Source organism: Peromyscus eremicus, chromosome 4, assembly GCF_949786415.1.
Source record: "Peromyscus eremicus chromosome 4, PerEre_H2_v1, whole genome shotgun sequence".
In the NCBI taxonomy this organism is placed as follows: Eukaryota; Metazoa; Chordata; class Mammalia; order Rodentia; family Cricetidae; genus Peromyscus; species Peromyscus eremicus.
The window spans coordinates 33,976,653-34,001,365 of NC_081419.1; the positions used below are offsets into that span (position 1 = coordinate 33,976,653).

General features: G+C 35.0%; 1 protein-coding gene across 1 annotated transcript in view; it reads left to right on the forward strand.

Moving 5' to 3' along the window:
* The window catches only part of Galnt13 (polypeptide N-acetylgalactosaminyltransferase 13), a 516,359-nt gene that overhangs the window by 441,516 nt on the left and 50,130 nt on the right, over window positions 1-24,713 (forward strand). Inside the window, exon 8 of the mRNA XM_059258836.1 lies at window positions 18,493-18,632. Coding sequence (XP_059114819.1) covers window positions 18,493-18,632 — 140 coding nt within the window. The remainder of the gene's footprint in view (window positions 1-18,492; window positions 18,633-24,713) is intronic.

Consider the following 24,713-nt stretch of genomic DNA (forward strand, 5'->3'; position numbering starts at 1 on the left):
TAGTAAAAAGAATGTAATGAAACTGAAAATGATTTTCATTTGTATTGAAAATACCAGTTAAGTGCAAACCATAGGGAAGTCCCTTATTAAATTTTTTTTATTAAACTGTATGGGTAACTAAAAAGAGACAATTGCAGATTTTTGCAATGGCCCATGTTAAGATTTTTTTTTGTTGTTTTCTTTCTGATAGAGGCACTCTGATAATGTAATTTTATTTATAACCTTATGATATCATGAAATAGTAAATGTTTGGGTTTTAGTTGGTTCCAGATTCAGTTAAGTTGACAAATGAGACTGCTTATAATAGTAGGGAAGGGTTATGCTCACAGTGTTATGCAAATATTGTTGAATCTTGTTCCTTGAAGACGTTATTACTGACAGAAGTCTTTAGTTTACAGGGAGCCATTAGATGAATGCCTTGCCAAGTACATTTGTCCTAGTGGGAATAATAGGCAAATAGGTACAAAGAAATACAACTTTCTTGGTAATAGCCAAAGAAACACTGCTTTCCTTAATCAACATTTTTCTTATAGATTATAAATAGGTTGTATCAACTCACCCCACTCCTTCCATCTCATTCTATATGCTTCAGATGATCCTTCTTAGAAAAATGTTAGTCTACCTCTCCCTAACAATCAGTTACAGATTCCATGCTTAGTGCACTCTGCACACTTACCGAAGACTTTTATAATTTCACATATGTTCATTTTCATTAGTGTTAGTAAATTGATTATCCAAGTAAATATTTACTTGATTGGGGCTACAAAGTATACACAGTTGTTGTTCAATATCCAGTCCCCCGTCATCCAGAACGGTTTATAATAGAATAAGAAGCACTGAAAATGTATGAGAAGGAAGAAACACACAAAGTTCTTTCCTAGAGCCGGGAATCACGGGTACTTTCATATGCACTTTCATCTCCAGAGCCTTAAATCTTTCATCTGTAAAAGGTCACTAATAACACAAATAATTAGAATTTCAATGCAATTTGTGATTTAATAATGACTCTAATGATCGACTTTTACTGCATTGAAATTTTCTAGCACCTGCCCTTTTCATCTTTTGACCAATGATTTGATATATTAACCTTTTGCAATAGGCGATGCCAGAGGACAGGAGAAATAACTGAAGAAGGTGAAAAACACTTTAAATTCATAAATTTAAAGAACACTCTCAGTGCTCTACAGCGTCTATATATTTAGATATCCCAGGTCTGTTATCATTCTAAATGTTTTCATTTCCTCTAGGCAAATCAAGCCTTACCTGAACAAAGACAATACTATACACAGGTATTTCCTTTCAAAATGTTGGCATCCTGCCTTTCCCTTCAACTGCCCAAATACCCTCTTTGTAAACAAAGGGTTTGTTAAATTACATGGAAGTCTAGTCTTAGACCAATGACATTATAAGAAAATTATTTAACTCTTTTAAGAAAAAGAAATTCCATGGGATATAGAATTAGATTATTATGTAGGAGAGTAATTTTGCATCACAATGGTGCAGCTGACACAATTGGACTTTTTCCATCCTGACTGGATATTGACTTTATTTAGGAACTGCTGAGATATTGTCTTACCAAGCAGTGTTGATTCTGATTTGGGAACTGCATCTGATGTACACAATAAATAAACTTTGCTTTGATATCTGCATCAATTCTTTAGCAGTGTTAGAAAAAGGCAAACACTGTGTGGAAAACCCAAGAGCAAAATGTCACTCTACCCTTCACAGAAAGGATAAGTCAAGCTTATGCTTATTGAAATTGTTGTCACTGATTATACTATAGCAGCAGTGTACAGGGTCCCCGGGGGTGACTAATGATTCTTCTGTAGCCTGTTCCAGCGCACTCATTTATAACAGCCTATGACAGATGGGGAAAATTGGTTGACAATAGAGGCAAGAATAAATTTTACAGTTGTTTGCTTAGAGCACAATCAACATGTTCTTTGTGAGCAGCTATTGATAAAAAAATCTTATTCCTGCTGTTCATAGTGCGGTATTTTAATTGAGATTGTGATTATGCAATTTGTGTTCTTCTTTGTTAAAAGTGGCACATGTGCCAAAAACCTCTCCACTGCACAGTGTAGGCAGGAGAGCAGGCTTGTGCACAAGGAGTGGAGCTTCAGCTTCCTTTCTAGTAGTATTTGGGAGTTAGAGAAAACCCTTGTATTGAGACTTCAAAGGATGCCTGCATGAATACAACTCGGAGAGGTCTGAAAGTGATGTACAATATACTTCTCACTGAAAAGGCATCTGGACCAAAGGAAGGGTTGATTTCCCACACCATTCATCTGATATACCACAGCCGTACACAGACTCAGTGCAATAAGGTTACTTTGCTGTTGGAAATGATATGCCTCTTGACGTTCACATGCATGTTACTTTGCTGTTGGAAATGATATGCCTCTTGACGTTCACATGTATGTTAAAATAGTAATCATAAGTGGTAAGAATTAGTGCACATTTGCATCATGCATTGTTTATGTTTTATGTCATTCCCTCAAAAAAATTACAATACCCAGAAGAACAGGCTAGTTTCATGTGATTTAATAGAGTAGGAATCAAAGACTACTGATGTTATATGACTTGCCCAGTAAAAGACAGAGCAAGATAAATCCTTAAACAAATAAACTGGTTTCTTAATAAACCATTATTTTCATTAATCAGAATTATATTTATTATATTTCCCATGGTTGCATAAAATTTCTCAGTATTATGAATATGATTTCTATTGTAAAATCTCTACTACATCTTATAGTTTGTCAGGATAGTCAAGAATTGACAATGTAGAGTTTCTTTGATTTGCATTGATGTGTCAAATAACACAAATCAGTTATTCCTTAGTAAAAATAGCACAACAGACTTACTGTAGTCTTTCTGAATATTTTCCTAATAACATATAATTCAAAATCAACAAGACTTCTTTATTGGCTTAGCCGAAAAGATAGTTTTTAAATGTAGAATAAATGGAATTTTTAAAAAAGCATTTGGAATTTTTGTTATGTCCTTTGTTAATGAGATTAACTAATACTTTTGAGCCGAATTTATACAAACATTTCTTTTAAAATATTTTTGCATTTATATATGCATATACATTACAGATAACATAAATATATACATCCATTACTCTATATTCAACTTGCCTATCATAAATATTAAACATGCATTCTAAATCATTAATGAAAATATTCATTGACAGACAGGATTCATACACATATGCATGCATGAAAATGAGAAAGAATGAAATCAAGAATAAAAGGCACCATTGCCCCAGCAAACCTTGCAGGCAGGACAGGTTGTAGGTCAAATATTTTGTGACTGAGTTGGTGTCCCAGTCCCACCATGGGAAGCCTAGCCTAGTTACAGTAGATGGCTGGTTCAGGATCCATTACTAGGTGTCCTTGCTAGGGTAACTCTCATAAGTTCCAGGAAGTTTCCACTTCATGAAGTCTCTACATCACCCCCTAAATGCCCACCTATTCCAATTGTCTCTCTCTGTACTTTCTGCCTCTGTCCCTCTTCTCCCACCTGATCCTCCCTATTCCCATTTCTACCCACCCACAGTCCACACACAAAATCTATTCTATTTCTCCTTCCTAGGGATGTCCATGCATCCCCCCAGACCTCTTCTATTTATTTAAATCCCCTGAGACTATGGAATGTAGTGTGATTGTCCTTTACTTAACAGCTTATGTCCAATTATAAATACAAGCCATGTTTTTCTTTCTGGGTCTGGATTGCCTCACACAGAATGTTTTTTTTTTTTTCTAGTTCCATCCATTTGCCTGCGAATTTCATGATGTCATTTTTTTTTTCTAAAGGATAGGTAATACTCCATTGTGTAAGTGTACCACATTTTCTTTATCCATTCTTCAGTTGAAGGACATTTAGGTTGTTTTCAGTTTCTGGCTACTATTAATAGAGCTGCTATGAGCATAGTTGAGCAAGTGTCCTTGTGGTAGGATGGGGTGTCTCTTGAGTATATTACCAAGAGTGGTGTAGTTGGATCTTGTGGTAGATCAATTCTCAATTTTCTGAGGAACTGCCATATTGATTTGCATAGTGGCTGTATGACTTTGCATTCCCACCAGCAATGGAAGAGTGTTCCCCTTGTTCCACATCCTTGTCAGCATGAGCTGTTAGTTGTGTTATGGATCTTAGGCATTCTGACAAGTACAAGATAAAATCACAAATAAGTTTGATTTACATTACCCTGGTGGCTAAGGATGTTGAACATTTCTTTAAGTGTGTCTCAGCAATTTGGAATTCATCTATTGAGAATTTACTGTTTACATCTGTACCCCATTTTAAAATCAAATTATTTCATTTGGTGATTTCTTGTTCCTTGAGTTCTTTATATAGTTTGGATATTAGCCCTCTTTTGAATATGGAGTTGAATATGGAGTTGGCTATTGAATAGACAGCCATTCTGTAGGCTGCCATTTTGTTTTCTTAATTGTATCCTTATCCCTAAGGAAGCTTTTCAGTTTCATGAGGTCCCATTTACTAATTGTAGATCCTAGTACTTGCATAATTGTTGTTTTGTTCAGAAAGTTGTCTCCCGTGCCAATGTATTCAAAGCTATTCCCTACTTTCTCTTCTAACAGGTTCATTGTGTCTGCTTTTATGTTGAGGTCTTTGATCTACTTGTACTTGAGCTTTGTGCAGGTTGATAAATATTGATCTGTTTACATTCTTCTACATGAGGACATCCAGTTAGACCAGTACCATTTGTTGAAAATACTTTCTATTTTCCATTGGGTATTTCTGGTTTCTTTGTAAAAAAAAAAAAAAATCAGGTATCCATAGTTTATAGATTTATATCTGGGTCTTTGATTCAATTCTATTGATCAACATGTCTGTTTTTATGTGAATACCCTTAGACTTCCATTATTATAAAAATAAATAAATTTCATGCTCTGTAGTACAGCATGAAATCAGGAATGTTGATACCTCCAGAAGTTATTTTATTGTTCAGGATTGGTTTCATTATTTTGGGTTTTCATTTTTCCATTTGAAATTGAGTATTGTCCTTTCAAGGTCTATAAAGAATTGTGTTAGAATTTTGATGGGGATTCCACCGAATCTGTAGGTTGCTTTTGGCAGGAATGTCTGTTCTAACTTGAAGCCCAAACCAGGAGAGGGAGCCCATGCCCAACACTGCCAGGATGACCAGGATCTGGAAGCTAGATGGCTCAGGAACATAGGGTAGAGTCAAACACAACTGACAAAAAAAAAAAAAAAAGTCAGTGAAATGATTCCTAATGATATTCTGCTTTCCTCATAGATTGGTGACTAGCCCAGTTATCATTAGAGTAGTTTCCTCCAGCAGCAGCTGATGGGAGCAGATACAAGGACCCACAACCAAACATTAGGTGGAGCTCAGGGAACCCCACAGAAGAGGGGGAGGAAGGATTATAGAAGCCAAGGGTTTGAGGACTCCAGGAGAACAAGACCCAGAGAATCAATAAGCAGGGCTAATAGGGGCTCAAAGAGATTGAAGCATTAGTCATGGAGCCTGCAAGGGTATGCACTAAGCTCTGTGCATACATGTGGTTTTTAAGCTTGGGGTTTTTTGTGGACTCCTAACAGTGAGAGTAGGGGTGTGTCTGACTCTTTTGCTTGCTTGTGGAAATCTTTCCCTCCTACTGGGTTGCTTCATGATATGAGGGTTTGTTCCTAGTCTTTTTGTATCTTGCTATGCTCTGTTCAGTTGATATCCCTGGAGGCCAGCTCTTTTATGAAGGGAAATGGAGGAAGAGTGGATCTTAGCAGGTAGGGGTTATTGGGAGGAGAGGAGTGAGGAGAGGCTGTGGTCAGGATGTATTGTATGAGAAAAGAATAAAAAAGAAAGAAAACAAAATAATAAAAAAGAACAATTGTCAAAATATTTCAATTAAACACTATTCAAGGATCTAAATGGAAATAGACTCACTGTCAATTAACTATGTGTTGTTTTTTTTTTCTGACATTTTCTGACATTAAAATGGGAGAAACCTTATAATGGAAAAATTTGAAAATCTTAAAATATTAAAAGTTTTTCTCTAATAGAATCATGTATGAGTGACTGATATTTTTGCTTAATTAGGTATAGAACATCAAGAAATAATAATATGAAAATAAAGTTAGGTTTCTCACTATTTTCAATAGAGAAGTATCTCAAATTCTGGAAATATGCTTTTAGTTATTCACAATACACATTAACATAGTAAGACTCCTGAGAAGTTCTTAGTAAATACACTTATTAAAAATTGTTTTCTTTATTTTTTCTGTTAAATGATGACCAATGTCTATGTTGTTTTTATATATGTAACAATTTTACAAAAGCATGAAATAAATTAATAAAATATCCTTATATTTGAAAATGTCTCTGGAAGGATATATCAAATCTATTGTCAGAATTTTGCAAAGGGAATAATTAGGAAATATGTGAAAATTTGTTGTTGCATATATGTTTTCTAATCAATATTATTACCAGTGCATTAAGATGGTTGACATCCTAGACATGCTTAAAAATGTTTTCTAAGGCCGGGTGGTGGTGGCACACACCTTTAATCCCAGCACTCGGGATGCAGAGCCAGGTGGATCTCTGTGAGTTCCAGGAAAGGCGCAAAGCTACACAGAAAAACCCTGTCTCGCAAAAAAAAGAAATAAATAAAAAATAAAATAAATAAAATAAAAAATAAAAATTCTAAGATTTTCTTCCATATCCCAAATTTTTATCTTTATGTTTCCTAAATTTTGCCACAAGTTTTCTAAGAAATGTATGTTATTTGGTGTATCCAATTTAGCAAGAAGAAGAAACAAAAGTGTGTATGTGTGTGTGTGTGTGTTTATTAAAGACAATTTATTATTAGATTGGGTTACATGATCCATGACTTAATAGTTCCTAGTCCCACAATAGCTGTCTGCATACTTCATAGCTAGGTGAACCAATAAGTTCTCAGTCCAACAAATGAGAAGCCTCAATGCATGGAGACTGATGACACAGAAGTGGCACAACAAAAGGCTGGAGAGGCTGCTGGGTGACAAGCAAGCTAGATAACAGCAGTAATGCAAATGCCTCTTTTTTCTTTAAATTTTGTTTGTTTGTTTTGCATACCAATCCCAGTTTCCCCTTCCCCACCTTCTCTCACCCCTTCCCCCATCCTATCCACACCTCCTTTCCTCAGAGACTCCCTTGAGGAGTCAACAAAGTCTGGCATACTAATTTGAGGCTGGACCAAGCCCCTTCCCCCTTTGTCTAGGCTGAGCAAGGTATCCCATCCTAGAGAATGTGTTCCAAAAAGCCATTTCATACACCCAGGATAAGTCCTAGTCCCACTGCCAGGGGCTCCCCAAACAGATCTAGCCACATAACTGTCACTCACATTCAGACAAATGCCTCTGAAGAACATAGCTTCATATATTAGTGTATTCCTTCTTCCACTTTTCTATCCAGGCTCCCAGATCATTGCATGCTCCACCCTTATCCAAGCATGTCTTCACCCTTCAGTCTGTTGCCCACATAGTAATCATCTTTAGAAATACTTTCAGAGTCACAAAGAGAAGTGTGGTTACTAATGTTCTACTCATCTTTCAATCCAACTGAGTTGTCAATCCGTATCTATCACAGAAAGTTGCTTTAAACTATCAGTCAGGATACATTTAATTGTACATTAATTTAAGCAAACATTAATTAATTACTGACACTGCAGCTATCCAGTGATTTCACAAGAAGGGAAACAAGTTATATATGTTCAAGCAGTAACATGTCTATCATAATTGCCTTCCGCACAGTGATGGTAAGACACTATTGAGTGTAAAATACATCACTACTTCACAGATGTGACAATAAGATAATGGTCATAAAAATAAAGAAACGGTAATATCAAGCATCCTACTGAACGAGTTATGCGGCAAACATAATTTGTAAGAACATTATGGATATGTTTTGGTTGGTTAGTCATTCATGTACTGAAATATTCCAGCTTGTATAAATTGCAAAGCTAGTAAAGTAGCTCCCAATCATACCACTTATATATCATCAATATTTATTTCAATGAATTCAAGTTTATCTGAGATAACAATCACATTGAATATCAAAGAATAGAGAATTTTCTAAGTGGGTTCTGTTCTTCGTGTTAATAATTGCCATGTTTTATATCCACTCAGATAATGAATTTTCTATAGAGATTTTCAAGTTTTCTTTGTTTAGTAGAATGTTGAATAACATGAATTTTTATTTTAAAAGAATAAGTGTCCTCTAAATATGTCATTAGAAGGATTCTGTTATTTCTGCTGTTTCCTAAGTTAAGTTCTGTGACTTATTTAACTATTTAAAGTCTCAATTTCATTCTTGAGTAAAGTGGAATCAATATAAATCCACAGTGACATTATAGATATTTAATGAGAAGTGGTACACTGCTATGTTTACTACAAAAATCTATTCCATATCGAATAGTATGTCCCTTCTGCCCACATTTCTGAAGTACACTGTGGATGAATATATGAATGATTGTTTTATTTGAAAGTACTTTGAGATGGTCTTCTAAATTCTAATCCTGTAAGCTGTAATTAATAGATGATAGAAGTTACACAACATTATACATAAAGCATTCACTGTAACAGGATTTTGGAACAATACAAAATGCCGACACAATGACCAGTTCAGAGTGGCTACTTTTTTTTTTTTTTGAAATAAAATAAAAACATTATCACAGTGATAAATCTTTGTTCAGATATCAAAGACACGGAAGTGACATCTAAATATACAGCTGTATCATCCTTGGTTGATTCTGGATAAACTATAGAGCACACACAGGTGGTTCAAGTTGTAAGGTGCATTAGTATTTTCAGCTAAAGTATACTGAGCCAGGTGTTGGGGAGCAGACCTGTGACCCCAGGTCAGGATTGCTGAGGCAAGAAGGTATCCTACACAACACAGCAAAATCTGACATAAAACTAAAACCACATAATCAAAATGAATTGACGTATCTGAGTCATGTTATTATCTGTACAAACAAAATAGTAAAAGAAAAGAGGAGCGTAGTTGGTAAAACACGAAAATAAATTTCAGGTAATCAATTAATATCAAGAAAATATAAGGCGAAATATTTTAAATGATAAAAGGTACACTTAGGCAGTTTTGATATCTCAAGATATTACAAGTTTTTGTAAGCACAATGTAAAGGGCAGAAAACACAAAAAGAAAGAGTGCATGCAAGTACTGCTGCACATGTGTCTCCACTCACAGAGAACTACCTGGGAGAGTCAGTTCTCTTCCTACACCAAGTGGATTTGAGGGATCAAACGATGAAACTCAGGTTCTTGGGCTTGGCAGCAATCATCTGAACTCTCTTATGAAAGTCCATCATTATTTCAAATATATGTTGTTATTTTAAATTATGGGAATTTAAAATAATAATGATATGCAATCCAACTCTGTCAAATAAAATGGTAAGTTAAAGAATAAAATTAAAATAGTTTATGTTTTGAAGGAAAATTGTCTTCTATAGTGCTGAAATATCAATTTTAGCATATTTCTGGAGTGCAGGTGCATATGCAGTCTTACCATGATGTCTCTGAGGGCAGGTTCTGAAGCTTTCTACAGATACCAAACTGCAGATGCTCATGTTCTTGACATGAAACAACACAGAGCCATCATATAATTGAAAGTTCTTTCATATCCTTTTAATGATCTCTAGATTACTCATATTGCTAATATAAATGCTGTGTAACTAAGGTTGTACTTCAGGGAAGAATCACAAAAGGATTGTACATATTCAGCATGGAGTGTCTTTTTCCAATAATCTTTACTTTATGGCTTATTGAAGCTTCAAGTGTCAGATCCTACAGATCCTACAGCCTAAAGTCAGTACATGAACTATCATATTTTCTTTCTAGAAATTATTCTTCTGAAATAATCAAGGATATTATAAAAACTGTACAAATTTCTTGATTATAAAGTATAAAATTGGAAATATTTTTAATGTTTAATTATAAGTGTCTTAGTCAATGTTCTATTGCTGTGAAGACATACCATGTCCATGAAAACTCTTATAAATGAAAGCATTTAATGGGGTTTGCCTACAGAGGTTTTGTCCATTATCAGCATGGCAAGAAGCATGGTGGCACACAGGTAGACATGGTGCTGGAGGAGGAGCCAAGAGTTCTACCTCTGGATCAATAAGCAGCAGTAAGAGAGAGACTGGGCCTGCCTTGAGCATTTGAGACCTCATAGCCCACTCACAGTAGCACATTTCCTCCAACAAGGCCATGCCTCCTAATCCTTCAAGTAGTGACACTCTCTGATGACTAAGCATTCAAACATGAACCTATGGGCCATTCTTTTCAAACCACCACAGTAAGAGACTTGTTAAATAAATTATCATGTTTGTATGTGAAATAAATTATTGTTTTTGTTAACCTATAAAACCCATTGTTGTTGCAGCATTAAAACACCCAGCTAGAAGAGGTTGGGAAAATACAGGTATAAAAAAATGTAGCTAGATTTCATCAATCCATACTATATGCATGTGCTGAAATGTCATGCTGAACTCCATTAATACGTATGGTTCGTGCATGTGAATAAATATATTTTAGTTAAACTCCTTGAGTAATATAGAACATTTTCTTACAGGAGATTTTGGTTGACTTGGAAAATGTTGATGACATGTTGTTTTAGAAAAAGACCATGTTGCAAATGCAAATTATAAATTGATTTTTGCAAGAAAAGTTGTATCTATATTTTTATATATAAATAAAAAGTGCCTGCAAGCAACACTGTAAGGATAATAGTGAAATACTACAGATGATCTTTACATTTGTTATATTTATTTTGTGTTTTAGTATTATTTGAATATGAATATATTGAATATATTGAATATGAACTTTATAACTAATTTTAAGAAACTCAGGAAAATTAATGCATAATAAAAATGCAAATTATAACAACATAACAAAGCCCAGAGAGTTTCCAGGTAGATTAATAGCATGACCAGCATGCCAGTATGCACTCTGTATTTTTGGTGATGACTGGAGAACCCTGTCTTGAAGCTGAGGACAGAAACTATATATAGAGACAGCATAATTTATAGTCCATTTGTTTCAACTGCTATCAAAATGATCTTTGGTTAAAAAAAAGCTACTGTACACATCTATGTTTTAATTTTTCATCAATTCATTGACTATGATATCTTTATTAATAAATTGAACTGATGTTTGAGGTGATGACCTAGAAAATTCAGCCTCAAGACCTTCTCTAAATTTTATGTATGAATATGAGCCAGAGTTAAATACATTGAGCCATTCTTTGATACTTGGATATTGTTTATCTACAGACACTGTAAAATCTATTATGATCACTAGACTAAAATTATGGTAATAGCAGGAAATATGAATTAAACATATAATTACTGCATTATAGCTGAGACAATTAACGTGTTATTATAAATGTGTCCTGTGACATCTTGAGTGTTCAGAGCTCTGAGTCATTTTCATATACATAATGAAAGGACAAATTCAGAGTGGATTAAATGAGAAGCTTTGAATTAAAACAACCAGAATTCAAAGCAAACTTCTGATGTATAGTACTAAGTACTATAAGATAGGATAATCATTTATAGGCTTTAAAATATCTTTTGCTGTTATTATTTCACTTAAGAAAAAAGTGCAAATCTCTATTCATAACGCTTTGAGTGTAATTTCTCAAAGTAAATAACAAAATAAAAGGTTGTTTTCTGTTCATTCTAAAGTTATCAAATATCAAAAATAAATTCTTCACCTAAACATTAACTGCTTTACCCTTTTCATGTGCAAACACATAGTTAATATGACATTACTTCATACAACTCTGATTGGCTACATAGCCTTGACTGTTGTGCATAGAAAGGAATGGGAATATAGCTCTTGTATCGTATATTTTAAGTCAGTTTTTGGTGTTTCATGTATTTTATTTTAATTAGTTATAATAACACTAGTGTATGTGGGGCTGTACTTTATTAACATTTTCATAGTCTCACATAATAATTCTAATTTGTAAATTGTATTTTGCCAATTGGAGCGCTAATGATTTACTTAAACATTCTGTACTCAAGAAAAACAACTTCTTCCTCCACTCTAGTGATTTTGCAAAATACATTCACACGTTTAACATTCCAAGGTTTAACATGGAATTAAGGCATTTTGTCCTCCTGTCTTCTGGAAAAGAGGAACCCAATCTCTAACACTAACTAAGTATCCACTGGGGAAGAACTTACCTGAGATAATTATGATTTTCAATCTAACACCTGTTTAAAAATTTGAACCACAATTGCTCAAAGTATATGAATTTGATGCTGCTATACAACACATTTAGAAATGATGAAGGGCAGGTTATTAATAAAATCTATCAACCATTTCTAACAAAGCTACCCCAAGATCCACAGACTAAAATTCTAATGTTAGGTATGAGAAGCCCCCTTTAGTGTTCTTGGTCAGGGAAGTCCAAGAGACTCCCAGGACATAAGCTAATGGTGTGGTCCTTGATTGCTTCACAGAGGTTGAAGTTATATCCTTACTGCTGAAGAAACAGTGGACTTCAGACACATTAAATGGAAGCGCAAGCTGGATCTGACCTGAAAGTCTCCTTCCAAGAGACTAGCTTTTACGGTACCAGAGGTACCATTGAAATTTCTGAGGGAAAAAAAAAAACAGCCAATAGTTCTAGCTATCTATAATGCCTGTGAAGAAAAATGACCGACGTTAACGCAGTAGTGGTATAAATATCCTAGTGGTGTAACCAGCTCTCTAGTTGGATTCCGGGGGCAGTTAACAAGAGGCAAATCGTGCCTCATACCGGAAAACTAGCCAACTGGGGCCAGAAGGTTATAGATTTTGAGGAGAACCTACAACCACAATTTTACTAAAGTAGCATAATATTTAACTGCATTTTGTACCCACAAGTTAGTGTAGCTATTCTCCTTCATCAAGAAATGTCTCTTTGCAACATAGGAAAACCATAACAGAAAACCACAGCCAATCAAAATTCAGGAAACAATTAATTGGGCCAGGTCCAGCGTCAACTGATACACACACATCCCTTCCTGCAGAGAAGTTCCTTAAATATGAAGGAAAACAACTCAAAATAGCTTCAGGAAACTCCTAAAAATGATCACTTCACTGGGCTGCTCCTTGCCAGAGTAAACATCAATGGTGAGAGTCCTCAGATAAGCAATCTGCAAAAGCGACTCAGACAAGTCAAGCTGCAAAGAAGATTCAGAGAGCAGACCAGGTGCCGGGAAGAAGCAGAAACCAGCTGAGCTCACTGGAAGAGGTTTAGACAAACTGAGTCATGTAGAAATAACACCCTGGAACCTGTTGAGCTAAGTGCATGCTATGCAGTGCACTCCAGGTTCCCAGTTTTGTGAACTGTTACCCCTGCTGGGAGTGAGCTTTGGTGATGTAGCTGTCTTTGAGTCATTTCTGTTCCAGTGAGGAACTCCTTATTCATGTTCCTGTAAGTAACCCCGGAACATCATTGATTCACCAAGTTGTATACTTCGGTCTGTTGCTGGCTCACATTTTAGAGTGATTAGATGTATATATAGCATCTCACTAGGTAAAGTTTTATCATGTAAAAACAATCCACACAACTCCTGTACCTAAAGCTCAGGAAACATTATGAAGTAGGAGGTAGAAAGATTTTTAAAGTTGGAGGAGCAGGAAGTTTGTGGTCTGCTGTGAGACGGTGTCTCATACAAATGTCAGGAAAGGTATACCCATGAAGTCTCAAAAACATGGCCACCCAAGCAAGACCTGAATAAGGACAACCAACAGACATGCTAACATGGAAGTGGGAAATCTCATGGTTCCCCAACCTGAGACAAAGAACTATAGATAACTTAGGAATGATGAAAGTGGGAGAAATCATCTTCTCCTGGAAAAAGTCCTCTAACTGGTTATCCAATACCACATCATCAGACCTGAAATTATCTATATACAAGTAACATTATAAGAACTGAACAGGTTGTATTATATATCTGGGAGTGAGTATGTGTGTGAACATAAATTTGAGGGACAGCAAGGAAGGTACCTGGCAGGGGTTAGAGGAAGGAAAAGGAAGGGGAAATGATATAATTATAAAATAATTCCAAAAACTAAAAAGTTAAATGCCTACCTATGTGATATCATTTACTTATTAATCAAGTATGCAAACATGTCAATAATTTAAATAGCTCTATAACTCAATTTTAACCTCATTGTCAAATCCTTCTCAGAGTTCCTGAAAACCTCATTGGAAGACATGCCATAAAACCTGCCAAGTTTTCTAAGTTTCTTTGAAAAGTACTAATTCATTAAGATATAATCAGCACCAATTTCTCACCCTTGTATTCGTCTATTTAGCAAATTTTCACTACAGTGTGTTTCTTTCTTCCCTTGCTATTTTCTTCATATCTTTTCTGGTAGAATGTAATCAAAAGTAGTGTGACTTCCTTCCCTTCTTCTCCCCTCCTCTCCCCTCCCGTCCCCTCCCTTTCTTTATCTCCCTTCCCCCTTGTATTTCTCACATATATACGTGTGTGTGTGTTTATGAAGGCTAGTTAGATATAAGTGTGGAGGTATGTGTTGATTTTTCTTATTCCTACATGGATGTTATTGTCTGAGACCTACTTACACAACAGCTTCTGAATCTCCAGGATTAACTTCTCTTTACATTTACCAATACAGAATAAATAGAACTTCAACTTCCTAGTAGTTCCAGCAACTTTTCTCAAAATGTACTTCTTTCCTTTTCTATTCATTTGTTTAGGTAGTTAATTTTGTTTGAGTGCTTCAGAGGCCCTTTACTGAGCTAATCAAGATCGGGTTGTATGCAAGTTTGAATAATGGTATGTCTTGATTGCCTTAAGTGCCATTTAAATTCTGGCCTCAAAAACATGCCCTGGGAGCTTGTAAGAAATGCAAACTCCCGGGTCTGAACTGGACTAACAACATTTTTAACAATATTCTCTGGTGATATAGTTTTAGTCTGTGTCTCTATATGAAGCTAAAAAGGCATGGAGAGAAAGGAGTTTTATCTCACACAAATTGAAAATCAAGGAGGAATAGTTTCTCAAAGAAAACTCATGTTTATGATACAGAACAGATTGGATGTTAAACATGCAAAAGACACTAATATTTTTAGCCTTTTGTATTACATAGTAAGTATTGCTGTATGTTGATTACTGTATTAGGCATTTTCCAGGAAATAATTAGTATTCATAGTATCCTATAACATATTAATAATGAGGTACTTTAGGCTTCAACAGATGAAATAGTGTATCCCAAATTCTTATTGGCAATGATCAAATGAAGCAATATTATATTATTAAGTCCTAATGAGTAAAATGGAGGAAAGCTGAGCAAGTGAGGGATATAGAACATGGACAAGAATGAGGAGAGGAAGTGATCCATTTAGAAAAGTGCATGAGGGTGAGCCTGGAAAAGCAAAGTTTGAGAAAAGACATACACCAGGTAGAGGACAACTCAAAAGTCCCAGATCAATGTTCCAGACAGAAAGAAAGATAATTGGCTGGGAGTGAGCTAGACACTTCTGAAGAGAAGCAATGATAAAAAAAATCAATGCAGTATACTAATAATGAGACATTTCATGATGATTTTCAGGTGATGATCAGAGACGTCCAATTATTATGATGGAAAATCCCGGAAACCTTTTGAGTTGGGAAATGGTATTTGATTATTTCGTTAAGTGTATTATTTTGAGTGCATGCAGTAGTGAACAAATGATCAATAGAAGTATCTCAGATGTTAGGAATGGGTTAAGAGGTAACTGTAATGGTAGGTCTAAGATTGAAGCCATAAAAGGCAGAAAATATGCCATGAACGTAAAACAATAAATAATTATTTCAAATAGTTTGCCATGAGACACTGTGCTAATCATGGAAATTGAGAGCCTAGGCAGTGAAGCAATTAGAGAGGCCAGCTTTGGTCTTGGTGAGTTTGAAATGCCTAATAGAGATCACAGTGACATTGCTGGAGAAACCATTGAGCAAACGACTTTGGAGAGGTTTGGTTTAGAGATACAAGTTTGGGGAACAAGTGAGTTGGTGTTGCAAACCACAGTACTCATCCAGGTTCTATATCACAGTCACTGATATAGTCAGACAATCACACAGACACGAAAAAGTCCTGCTACCTTGTCGTTTCACCAGTGAATACAAGGCCATTACTACCCCTGCAGTAGAGGAATACAGAGCTGGAGAGGTTTATAGCCACTCTTCAAGCTTTATGACCATGAGGAATGCATTTCCCTAACTCCAACGGTTTATTGATCAGTCCCAGTCAAGTGTCCCAACCTAACTGGAAGACTCAGAATGTGAAGTTGTAGCATCTGCTGGATCCTAGTGGTTTCTATGCAGTATTTCATTTCTAAGTAGAAAAGCAAGGCTGTAGAACAGTGGTTCTCAACCTTCCTAACGCTTGTAGTGACCCCACCCATAAATTTATTTTCATTGCTACCTCATAACTGTAATTTTGCTACTGTTATGAATCATAATGTAAATATTTTTTGGAGATAGAGGTCTGGTAAAGAGGTCATGAACCACAGGTTGAGAACTGCTATAGAGGGGGAAATCTCTTACCAAATATTGAGATAAGCTACAATAATATGCATTTTTGAAGTTACTTTAACGTAATTATGTAAGACAAAGCCAAATTCAAAAGCAGGTGTTTTTTCTTAATAATCTTTTGTTTTCTACTCCTTATCCAATCCAGTGTGAGCATTTGTGCTGTTTCTGATCTATTCTAAGGTGATATGCAAATAAATCTTCAAATATAACATTTATTTGGAAAACCACTAATGAAACCTTTTTTTTTTCTTTTTTAAGAAAATAAATCCTGAAGTCAGTATTACTCAATCATAATTCTGAAAAGTTAGAGTGTGGATATTAAATAAATCATTTCAGTTAGCTTTATCTACCACAAAAATGAACCCAGACCACTAAAGTTGCTACAGAATTAAAGCCAGGGAGGGTTCAGTACTTTCTTTCTAGACTTGATAGCATCCCTTTATAATTTTGAAGGCTACGTTTTATGTCATTTTAACCACTGTAACTCTTACTACAATATGCCATTCTTTCCCTCATCATTTTTTTCAATATGTGACATGTTTTTGAGTCTCATTATTTCAAGGCTACATCAGGTTGGAAGTTATGGATAAAAAGATTTTAAGACAGACATTGTCTCTTAAAAATGGAAACAAAACAATTATGCTTTCTTTCCAGAGACCAGTTTAAATAATCAATATTTCTTTTAAAAGGAATTGGTTTTGCTGCTGAAGTGTCATCAGAATGCTCTACAACAATACTTTGGCATTTAATTGAAATGAAATAAGAAAGATTCTCAAGAGATAAAGGATGTACAGCCAGTGGATAATGGGCTTTGGAGTGGAGTTGCTTTTGAAAGCCGTGACCTGATGATGAGGCTTGTCACAAAAACCGGGTGTCTAAGCAATTGTTGCTTACTTTACAGTGGCTCACAGGCTTTGCTTCTTTGTTGGGATATAATAGTCTAAATACTATATTTATATGTGTGTGTGTGTGTGTGTGTGTGTGTGTGTGTGTGTGTGTTAGCATCTGATAGTCACTGACCTTAAGTAAGTTAATTATTGAGATATTTACAAAATAATGTAATAAATAATTGCTATTTTGACACAGTTATTTAATCATTTCAGTCAAATGCTGTTTTTAATATGAAAAATAATGAGCAAATCAAATTACTATTGTATGGCTTATATAGAAATTCATAGTATTATTGTTTTTGTTTCTGAAAGAAAACATCTTTCAATGACCACCAGTGAGATAGTTATATTAATTCAAATGGTATGTTGTTATTTAAATTAAAGTTATACGATTAAAAAAATAGAGCAGAATAGATGGATATACCCCTTTCCATTGTTTATGCTGGTTTCTTAATGTTTACTTATTTATTAATTTTTCCAAGGCCTTGAGGTGATGTTTGATGGTTCAATACATAATGAACACAGTCTATAGTAAGCTCAGATAGAAGTACAAGAAGAAAAATATAGCATATGTATGGTCCATTATGAAGATCATATTTACATAAATTTCCCATAAACTCTTCTGATGGAGAATAAATAAGTCTATAGGGAAAATATGAGCATTAACAAAGCAATGAAGTTTTCATTAGGTAGAAACAGAGGCATTATATAGTTAAGCTTTGCTTATTAGATACTAAATTAACACCAGTTTATATTTAGCTGATGATTTTTTCAATCTAAGAATTACAAGTACTTTGCAACAAACGTTTGCATTTCAAAAGTCATAAGCAATAAAAGAACCATTTTTCTATATCTATTGAGTGTACTAATTGGATGGCAGTGAGAAAGCCAGCTAGTGGCAACTGTACATGTGTTTGAGTTTTGCGGAACTGTAAAGAAAACTGATAGCTTAGTAAACAGATTGAAATAGTGCTAAAATAGCACAAACTGATTTGTATTTTTCTGAAACATTCCAGGTGTTGTCAAAGTGGATTATGGAGATGTGTCAGTCAGAAAAACACTAAGGGAAAATCTGAAGTGTAAGCCTTTTTCTTGGTACCTAGAAAACATTTATCCGGACTCCCAGATCCCAAGACGTTATTACTCACTTGGTGAGGTATGAATTATTTATTTTGCTTAAGTTATAAATATATTTTGCAAATGGAGCAATTTATAAGGAGCTCAATATTTTTTCATGTTATGAATAAAATACTGTAAGGGTTTTTCAATGGATCTATTTTAAATGACCCCCCCCCCCTCTCTCTCTCTCTCTCTCTCTCTCTCTCTTGCTTTTTCCCAAGGACAATGAAGGTCTTCAATTTAGGAAACTCTAAAGAAAGGGGAAGTTAAAGTTTGAGCAAACAGTATTTTCTTGTTTCTTTACCAACAGACAGTGTTTTGGCCAATTAAACTTATTCTCTTAATTGTTTCTGTGAACTCCGAAGAGCTTTTGCTTCTGAGTGTTAGAACCATTAATATCATCTGGATTGAAAGCAAAACTGAGTAAACCACTAAAATTATGTAGCCACAAATTTTGATACAATAATATGTTTGAACAATAAAATGTATTTCCAAAACAAAATATGAGATTGAAAAGTTTGTCATCAGTTATATTTTTAATTAATTAATTAATATTTATTTTACATCTTGACTGGAGTTTCGCCTCCCTCCTCTACTCCCACTCTTTCTCCCTACCTCCCTTCTTCCCCATTCCTCCATCCACTACTCCTCTGTTTCTGTTCAAAAAGGGGCAGGCCTCCCATGGATATCAACAAATAGCATATCAAGTTGCAGCAAGACTAAGCACTTCCCCTTGTATTAAGGCTGGACAAGGCTATCCAATATTCAGAATAGGTTTTCAAGAGCCAGTGAAGCATTAAGGATGGCCCCTGTTCCCATTGCTAGAGTCCCACAAGTAGATCAAGCTACACAACTGTCACACGTATGTAGAGGCCCTATGTTGGTCCCATGCAAGCTCCCTGGTTGTTGGTTTAGACTCTGTGAGTTCCTATGAGCCAGGTTAGTTGTTTCTGTAGGTTTTCTTGTGATGTCCTTGACCCCTCTGGCACCTACAAAACTTCCTCCCTCTCTTCAGCAGGATTCCCCAAGCTTGGCCCAATGTTTGGCAGTGGGTCTCTCTGTCTGTTTCCATCAGTTACTGGATGCAGGCTCTCTGATTTTTTTTGTAAATTACCTTAAATGTCTGGATCAATAGAGATAGATGGATTCCTTCAACTGTTCTAATAGTCAATCTGTTTAAGTAAGACAAAATAAATGTCAATATCCTTGGAAAATTTTGCACAGAACACTGAAACATGTAAGTTGGATCTTAGTGTTATAAGATGGATTTGACATTGATAGGAGTGTACCATTCACATTTATAAAATATTTAATTACTCAATGTACATAATTGGCTTCAGAATTACACACATACACATAAGAATCAACTGCTCAAATTATGATTTATTTCCTTTATTATATATGCTCCCTATTTGTAGTTTTCTGCTTACTACTGAACACATTTCTGATTCAAAACTAATTTAATATTGATTATGATAAAATCATTTGACCACAAATAATATAATTCACTTAGGAAATATTTAACAAATGAGTTTAGTTTTTAATTATCATTTTGTAGATCATAATACTAAAATATATAATAGCTAACCAGGTTCAATCTAGTATATTTGGTGGTCATACTTTATAGAAAGAAGGCAATGAAAGAAAATTTTACTCAAATTGAGTGGAGGTGAGTTGTTTTTAATGACTAATGTGAAGTGCCTTCCCAATGCTCTGTTGCCCAAATTTCTATCCTCCATCGGTTTTTGCCCTGTCTTTGTGTAGAATCCCAGTTTTCATGTATTTACCCTGGATTGTGTAATGAAAAGTATTATGTGTAGTAATACAAATTTTGACATGTGTGGTTTCAGTCACTCATTAGTTCTGCTTTGTTTTTTAGGAGAGGGTATTGTAGCTGTTCCTTTCTAATATGTAATATACGCAAGTTAACATTGATTTCACAGAGGTTTATGCTCAGAATATAAGAGAATGTATTTTAACCTAGGACACTCCTCCCACACAAGCTATGATAATCCACTGATAATCTCTATAAAAATGTTTAATATTCTCATCTCTTTATTGAACAATCTAATTAATCATGGAATTCAATCTACCCTTTAAAAAGAGCAATTGTTTCTTTTCTAGATAGAAATTATTATTCCCACTTTCTCAATGACACATGATAAGAAATTACTGCCTCCCTTTTAGCCATGTTGGTGGAGACAATCAAAGAGGACTTTTGGGAAACTCACTGGGGCCACCATTTACTCCTGAAAAGATTGAACTTTATTTGATTAAACAAAACTAGATGTTTACACCAAAATTAAAAATTCAATTGTAGGCTTTGTGCATATCAAGGAAACCTAATTGACTTCCTTTAAAAGTAAAATTCAGTGTAGGCAAATTCCTCTCAGTAGTGTGGTAAGTTTGAATTATTTATCTTCTGTAGTGAATCAAGTACCTAAACTTGATATAAAAATATTCTCAAAAAATTTCAGTGATTGATTTGGGGTCTTTGCAATGTACATAGAATAAGTAGCATTGGGGATTGAGAAAAGTCCCAAGACCTCAAGTCAGTCAAGGGAAGGCTCATATCCCTTAAAGCTGGTTTGTCACTGTTCTGACACTGCTCTAGTGGCTTCCATTAATTTTACTGTTTTCAAATGACAATACTTTCCTCGATCTAGGTAGGACTTTTTTTTTTGCTCTTGTTTTTTACTTTTCTTATAATCATACATAAAAGAAAATAACTGCATTTGATTCACTACAATATTTTTATTAAATAAAATCTGAGTCTTTTTTTTTTTTTTGATTTTTCAAGGCAGGGTTTCTCTGTGAAACAGCTGTCCTGGAACTCACTCTGTAGACCAGGCTAGCTTTAAGCTCACAAAGATCTTCCTGCCTCTGCCTCCAAAGCACTGAGATTAAAGGCGTGTGCCACCACCAACCAGCCTGAGTCCTGTTTCTTGTGCTAAGAACGCAAATCCAAATTAAAAAGAAATGGACAAATCCCTTCACTCTAGAGCCATTCTACTGAAGCTGAGAGAGGATGCAGGGGTGAGAAGAGGCAATCAAACAGGCCAAGGAAATCAGTGGAAATCGAAAGTGCCCCACATGAGCTACATAGCATGCTACGGTCTTACTCAAACACCCAATAAGTTTACAACATCTTTGAGATGTATTAAGTTTTGAGCTTCCTGAGATATTAATGTACTGCAGTTTTCCATTTTAAAACCAAGTTTCAAAGAAATCCAACACAGCATCTGTATCCATGGAAACAGAAAGGCTAATTCAGCAAGCTCTCCTCAATTCAATTTCACTTAACCATGTATACATAATTTAAGATGGGCATCTTGATAATGAGTTAGTGTTAAACTGCTAATGAGCAAAAGTCATATTTGAGGCTTTTTCTTTCTTACCCCCATCATGTCTTTCATTCTACATGAGGGACTTTCTCTCTAATAGCATTCCAAAGTGTCCGATGTAGAAGCTATTTGTTATCCAATTATTTTTTAATCTAATCATGTACTTCTCCCTTAATTTCTAGTGACTTTTTAACCATTTAACATTTTGTATAGTTTCAGTTTTGTAAAAGGTCTATATGTTTAATGTTGTTCTGTTGATAAAAGCAAACATTTCCCCATCAATCAATTTTTCTTTATAGCTTTCTTTATTCTTTTGGTGATTATCATATGTAAACACCAGAATCAACATGAGTAAACTTATTGATGTCAGACATCATTATCTTACTGTCTTATGTTTATATCTTACTCAGATAATTGAAATATTATTTTACTCAGCTCACAAATTATGTGCAATTGACAATCAGATGTTAAAAGCTGTGCAATTGCTTTGAACTCAAACCTTTAAGTAACTTAATGCAGCATGTGCCTTTTAGACTCAGTAAGCAGATCGTAATGGAATAAGGAGGTTGAGCCCTTTGCAGCATTAAATTCTCTCTTAAGTAGCTCTTTAGCTTATGTAGATTTAACATGACAGGTTCAGACATTCTAAATATAAGGACTAATTCCTATACAAGATTAAAATAAATAACCTTCTAAAAACAGTGCGTTGGCCCAAACTCTTGAGCTTTGACAGGGTAGCAGTCTATATCTATTGTGAGATATTTGGAACCAAGGACTATTGAAGTTAAAAGCATGAAAAGCAGGATTTCTGGAGCCAAGTGACTTAACCCTTGGTACTTAAAATTTCCATCTGCATTCTGCCTGGACATGTTTGGGCATTGGTCTGTGTACTTTGAATTGTGCCGTTGACCTCAGCACTTTTCTTCTTAGGTCTTTTAACCACATCAGCTAGTTAATGTCCTTATATGCATGGTATTATATTTCTTAAATATATTTGAAGAACAAACCTAAATAGATAAAAATAGACACCTGTAAAGCTGTGAGGCTGTAGGGATTATGGATAAATTCAGTTACTAACAAGTGTGGAAGCTAAAGTACTTAAAGCCTTACCATCTCTGGTAATCAGATTTATTTATAGATTCACAGTGTTCTTGACCCTTTAATAAGATAACCCAGTAAAATAACATCCCATTCTATGTCAGACACACAAATGTAGGTATTCTCTAGCCATGCATTAATTCTAAAATCTTGGGGACCCAGAAGCTAATTTTCATTTAGAATAAATGAGTATGCACATCTGTACATTTCATATTTCTGAGAATTTAGAGTAGAATTCATTCCAATTTTATTAAATAGATATTGATACAAATAAACTATATAGAGTTTGGGATATGAACAATGTAAATTTGGCCTTGTTAAATACATAAACTCTTTGCTTATCCTTCTGATCCAATAAATTTATGGGTATATATTACAATTAATATATATATATATGCAACAAAGCATTTATAAGATTAACATTACAATACAGAGTCAGTATAAGTATTTAATATATGTTAAGTAATGATAAGTTAGATTATGCCCAATTAAAGGATAAATGTGTTGTGATTTATATTTTCCGAAGTTCTTATTCAAGTGTAAGTGATGTTATCCTTTATTTTTAGAATGGATATTTTAATGTAAAGATTGATTGGTTGGATGGGGACAATCCCTCTATTTTTAGACTAAACTCTCCGCTTGGCAGTCCAGCTGAGGGGATAAAAGCTAATTACTGCTAAGAGAGCTTCTGGTGTGCAGAAGAAACTGTGTAATGGCTTGCTGACTTCCAGCATCAGCAATAAAGTGACAAAACAACACTCTCATTTTTATCCTTAGGAATTATTTCCAAGCAATAAAAGATTATGTGTAAACAAAGAAACCGCAAAGCAGACAACCAATTAAAATGAACCAATTAAAATGAGACATGCCTTGGTCTTACGCTATGCCGCCAAAGTGTAGTTTGACATATCACAGCACAGAAAATAAGTCAAAGAATTTCTAGACCTCCAACCTCCACAGTGCTTTGGTTATTTTGATGTAGAGCACATAACACACATATAAGGGATTCATAATGGATAAAGTTCCTTACTGGTTGATTGCCATTTCTTTTTATTTATTTATTTATTTATTTATTTATTTATTTTATTTTGCAATACAATTCAGTTCTACATATCAGCCACGGATTCCCTCGTTCTCCCCCCTCCCGTCCCCCTCACCTTCCCCCCAGCCCACCCCCCATTCCCATCTCCTCCAGGGCAAAGCCTCCCCCGCAGACTGAGATCAAGCTGGTAGACTCAGTCCAAGCAGGTCCAGTCCCCTCATCCCAGGCCAAGCCAAGCGACCCTGCATAGGCCCCAGGTTTCAAACAGCCAACTCATGCAATGAGCACAGGACCCGGTCCCACTGCCTGGAGGTTAAGACCTTGTCCAATTCTTTCCCAGTGATTCCCTTTAGAAGCACACACTTTACTGTGTACCAAGTTGTTTGTGGGTCTCTGGTTTTACAATCACATACAGTACAGTATGTCTATGTAGGTCAAAGTAAAACTTCTAAGAGTCTATTGTCTTCTACCAAGTAAGTTCCAGTGATAGAAGCTAGGTCTTCAGGATTGGAGGCAAATGCCTTTACCTGCTGAGCCATCTTACTGGCCCTTCTTCTAGTCTACATAACTGGTTTCCAAACTCTATTTCTAAATGATTTATGACAAATATAATTATAATTATTGTCTTTCATTG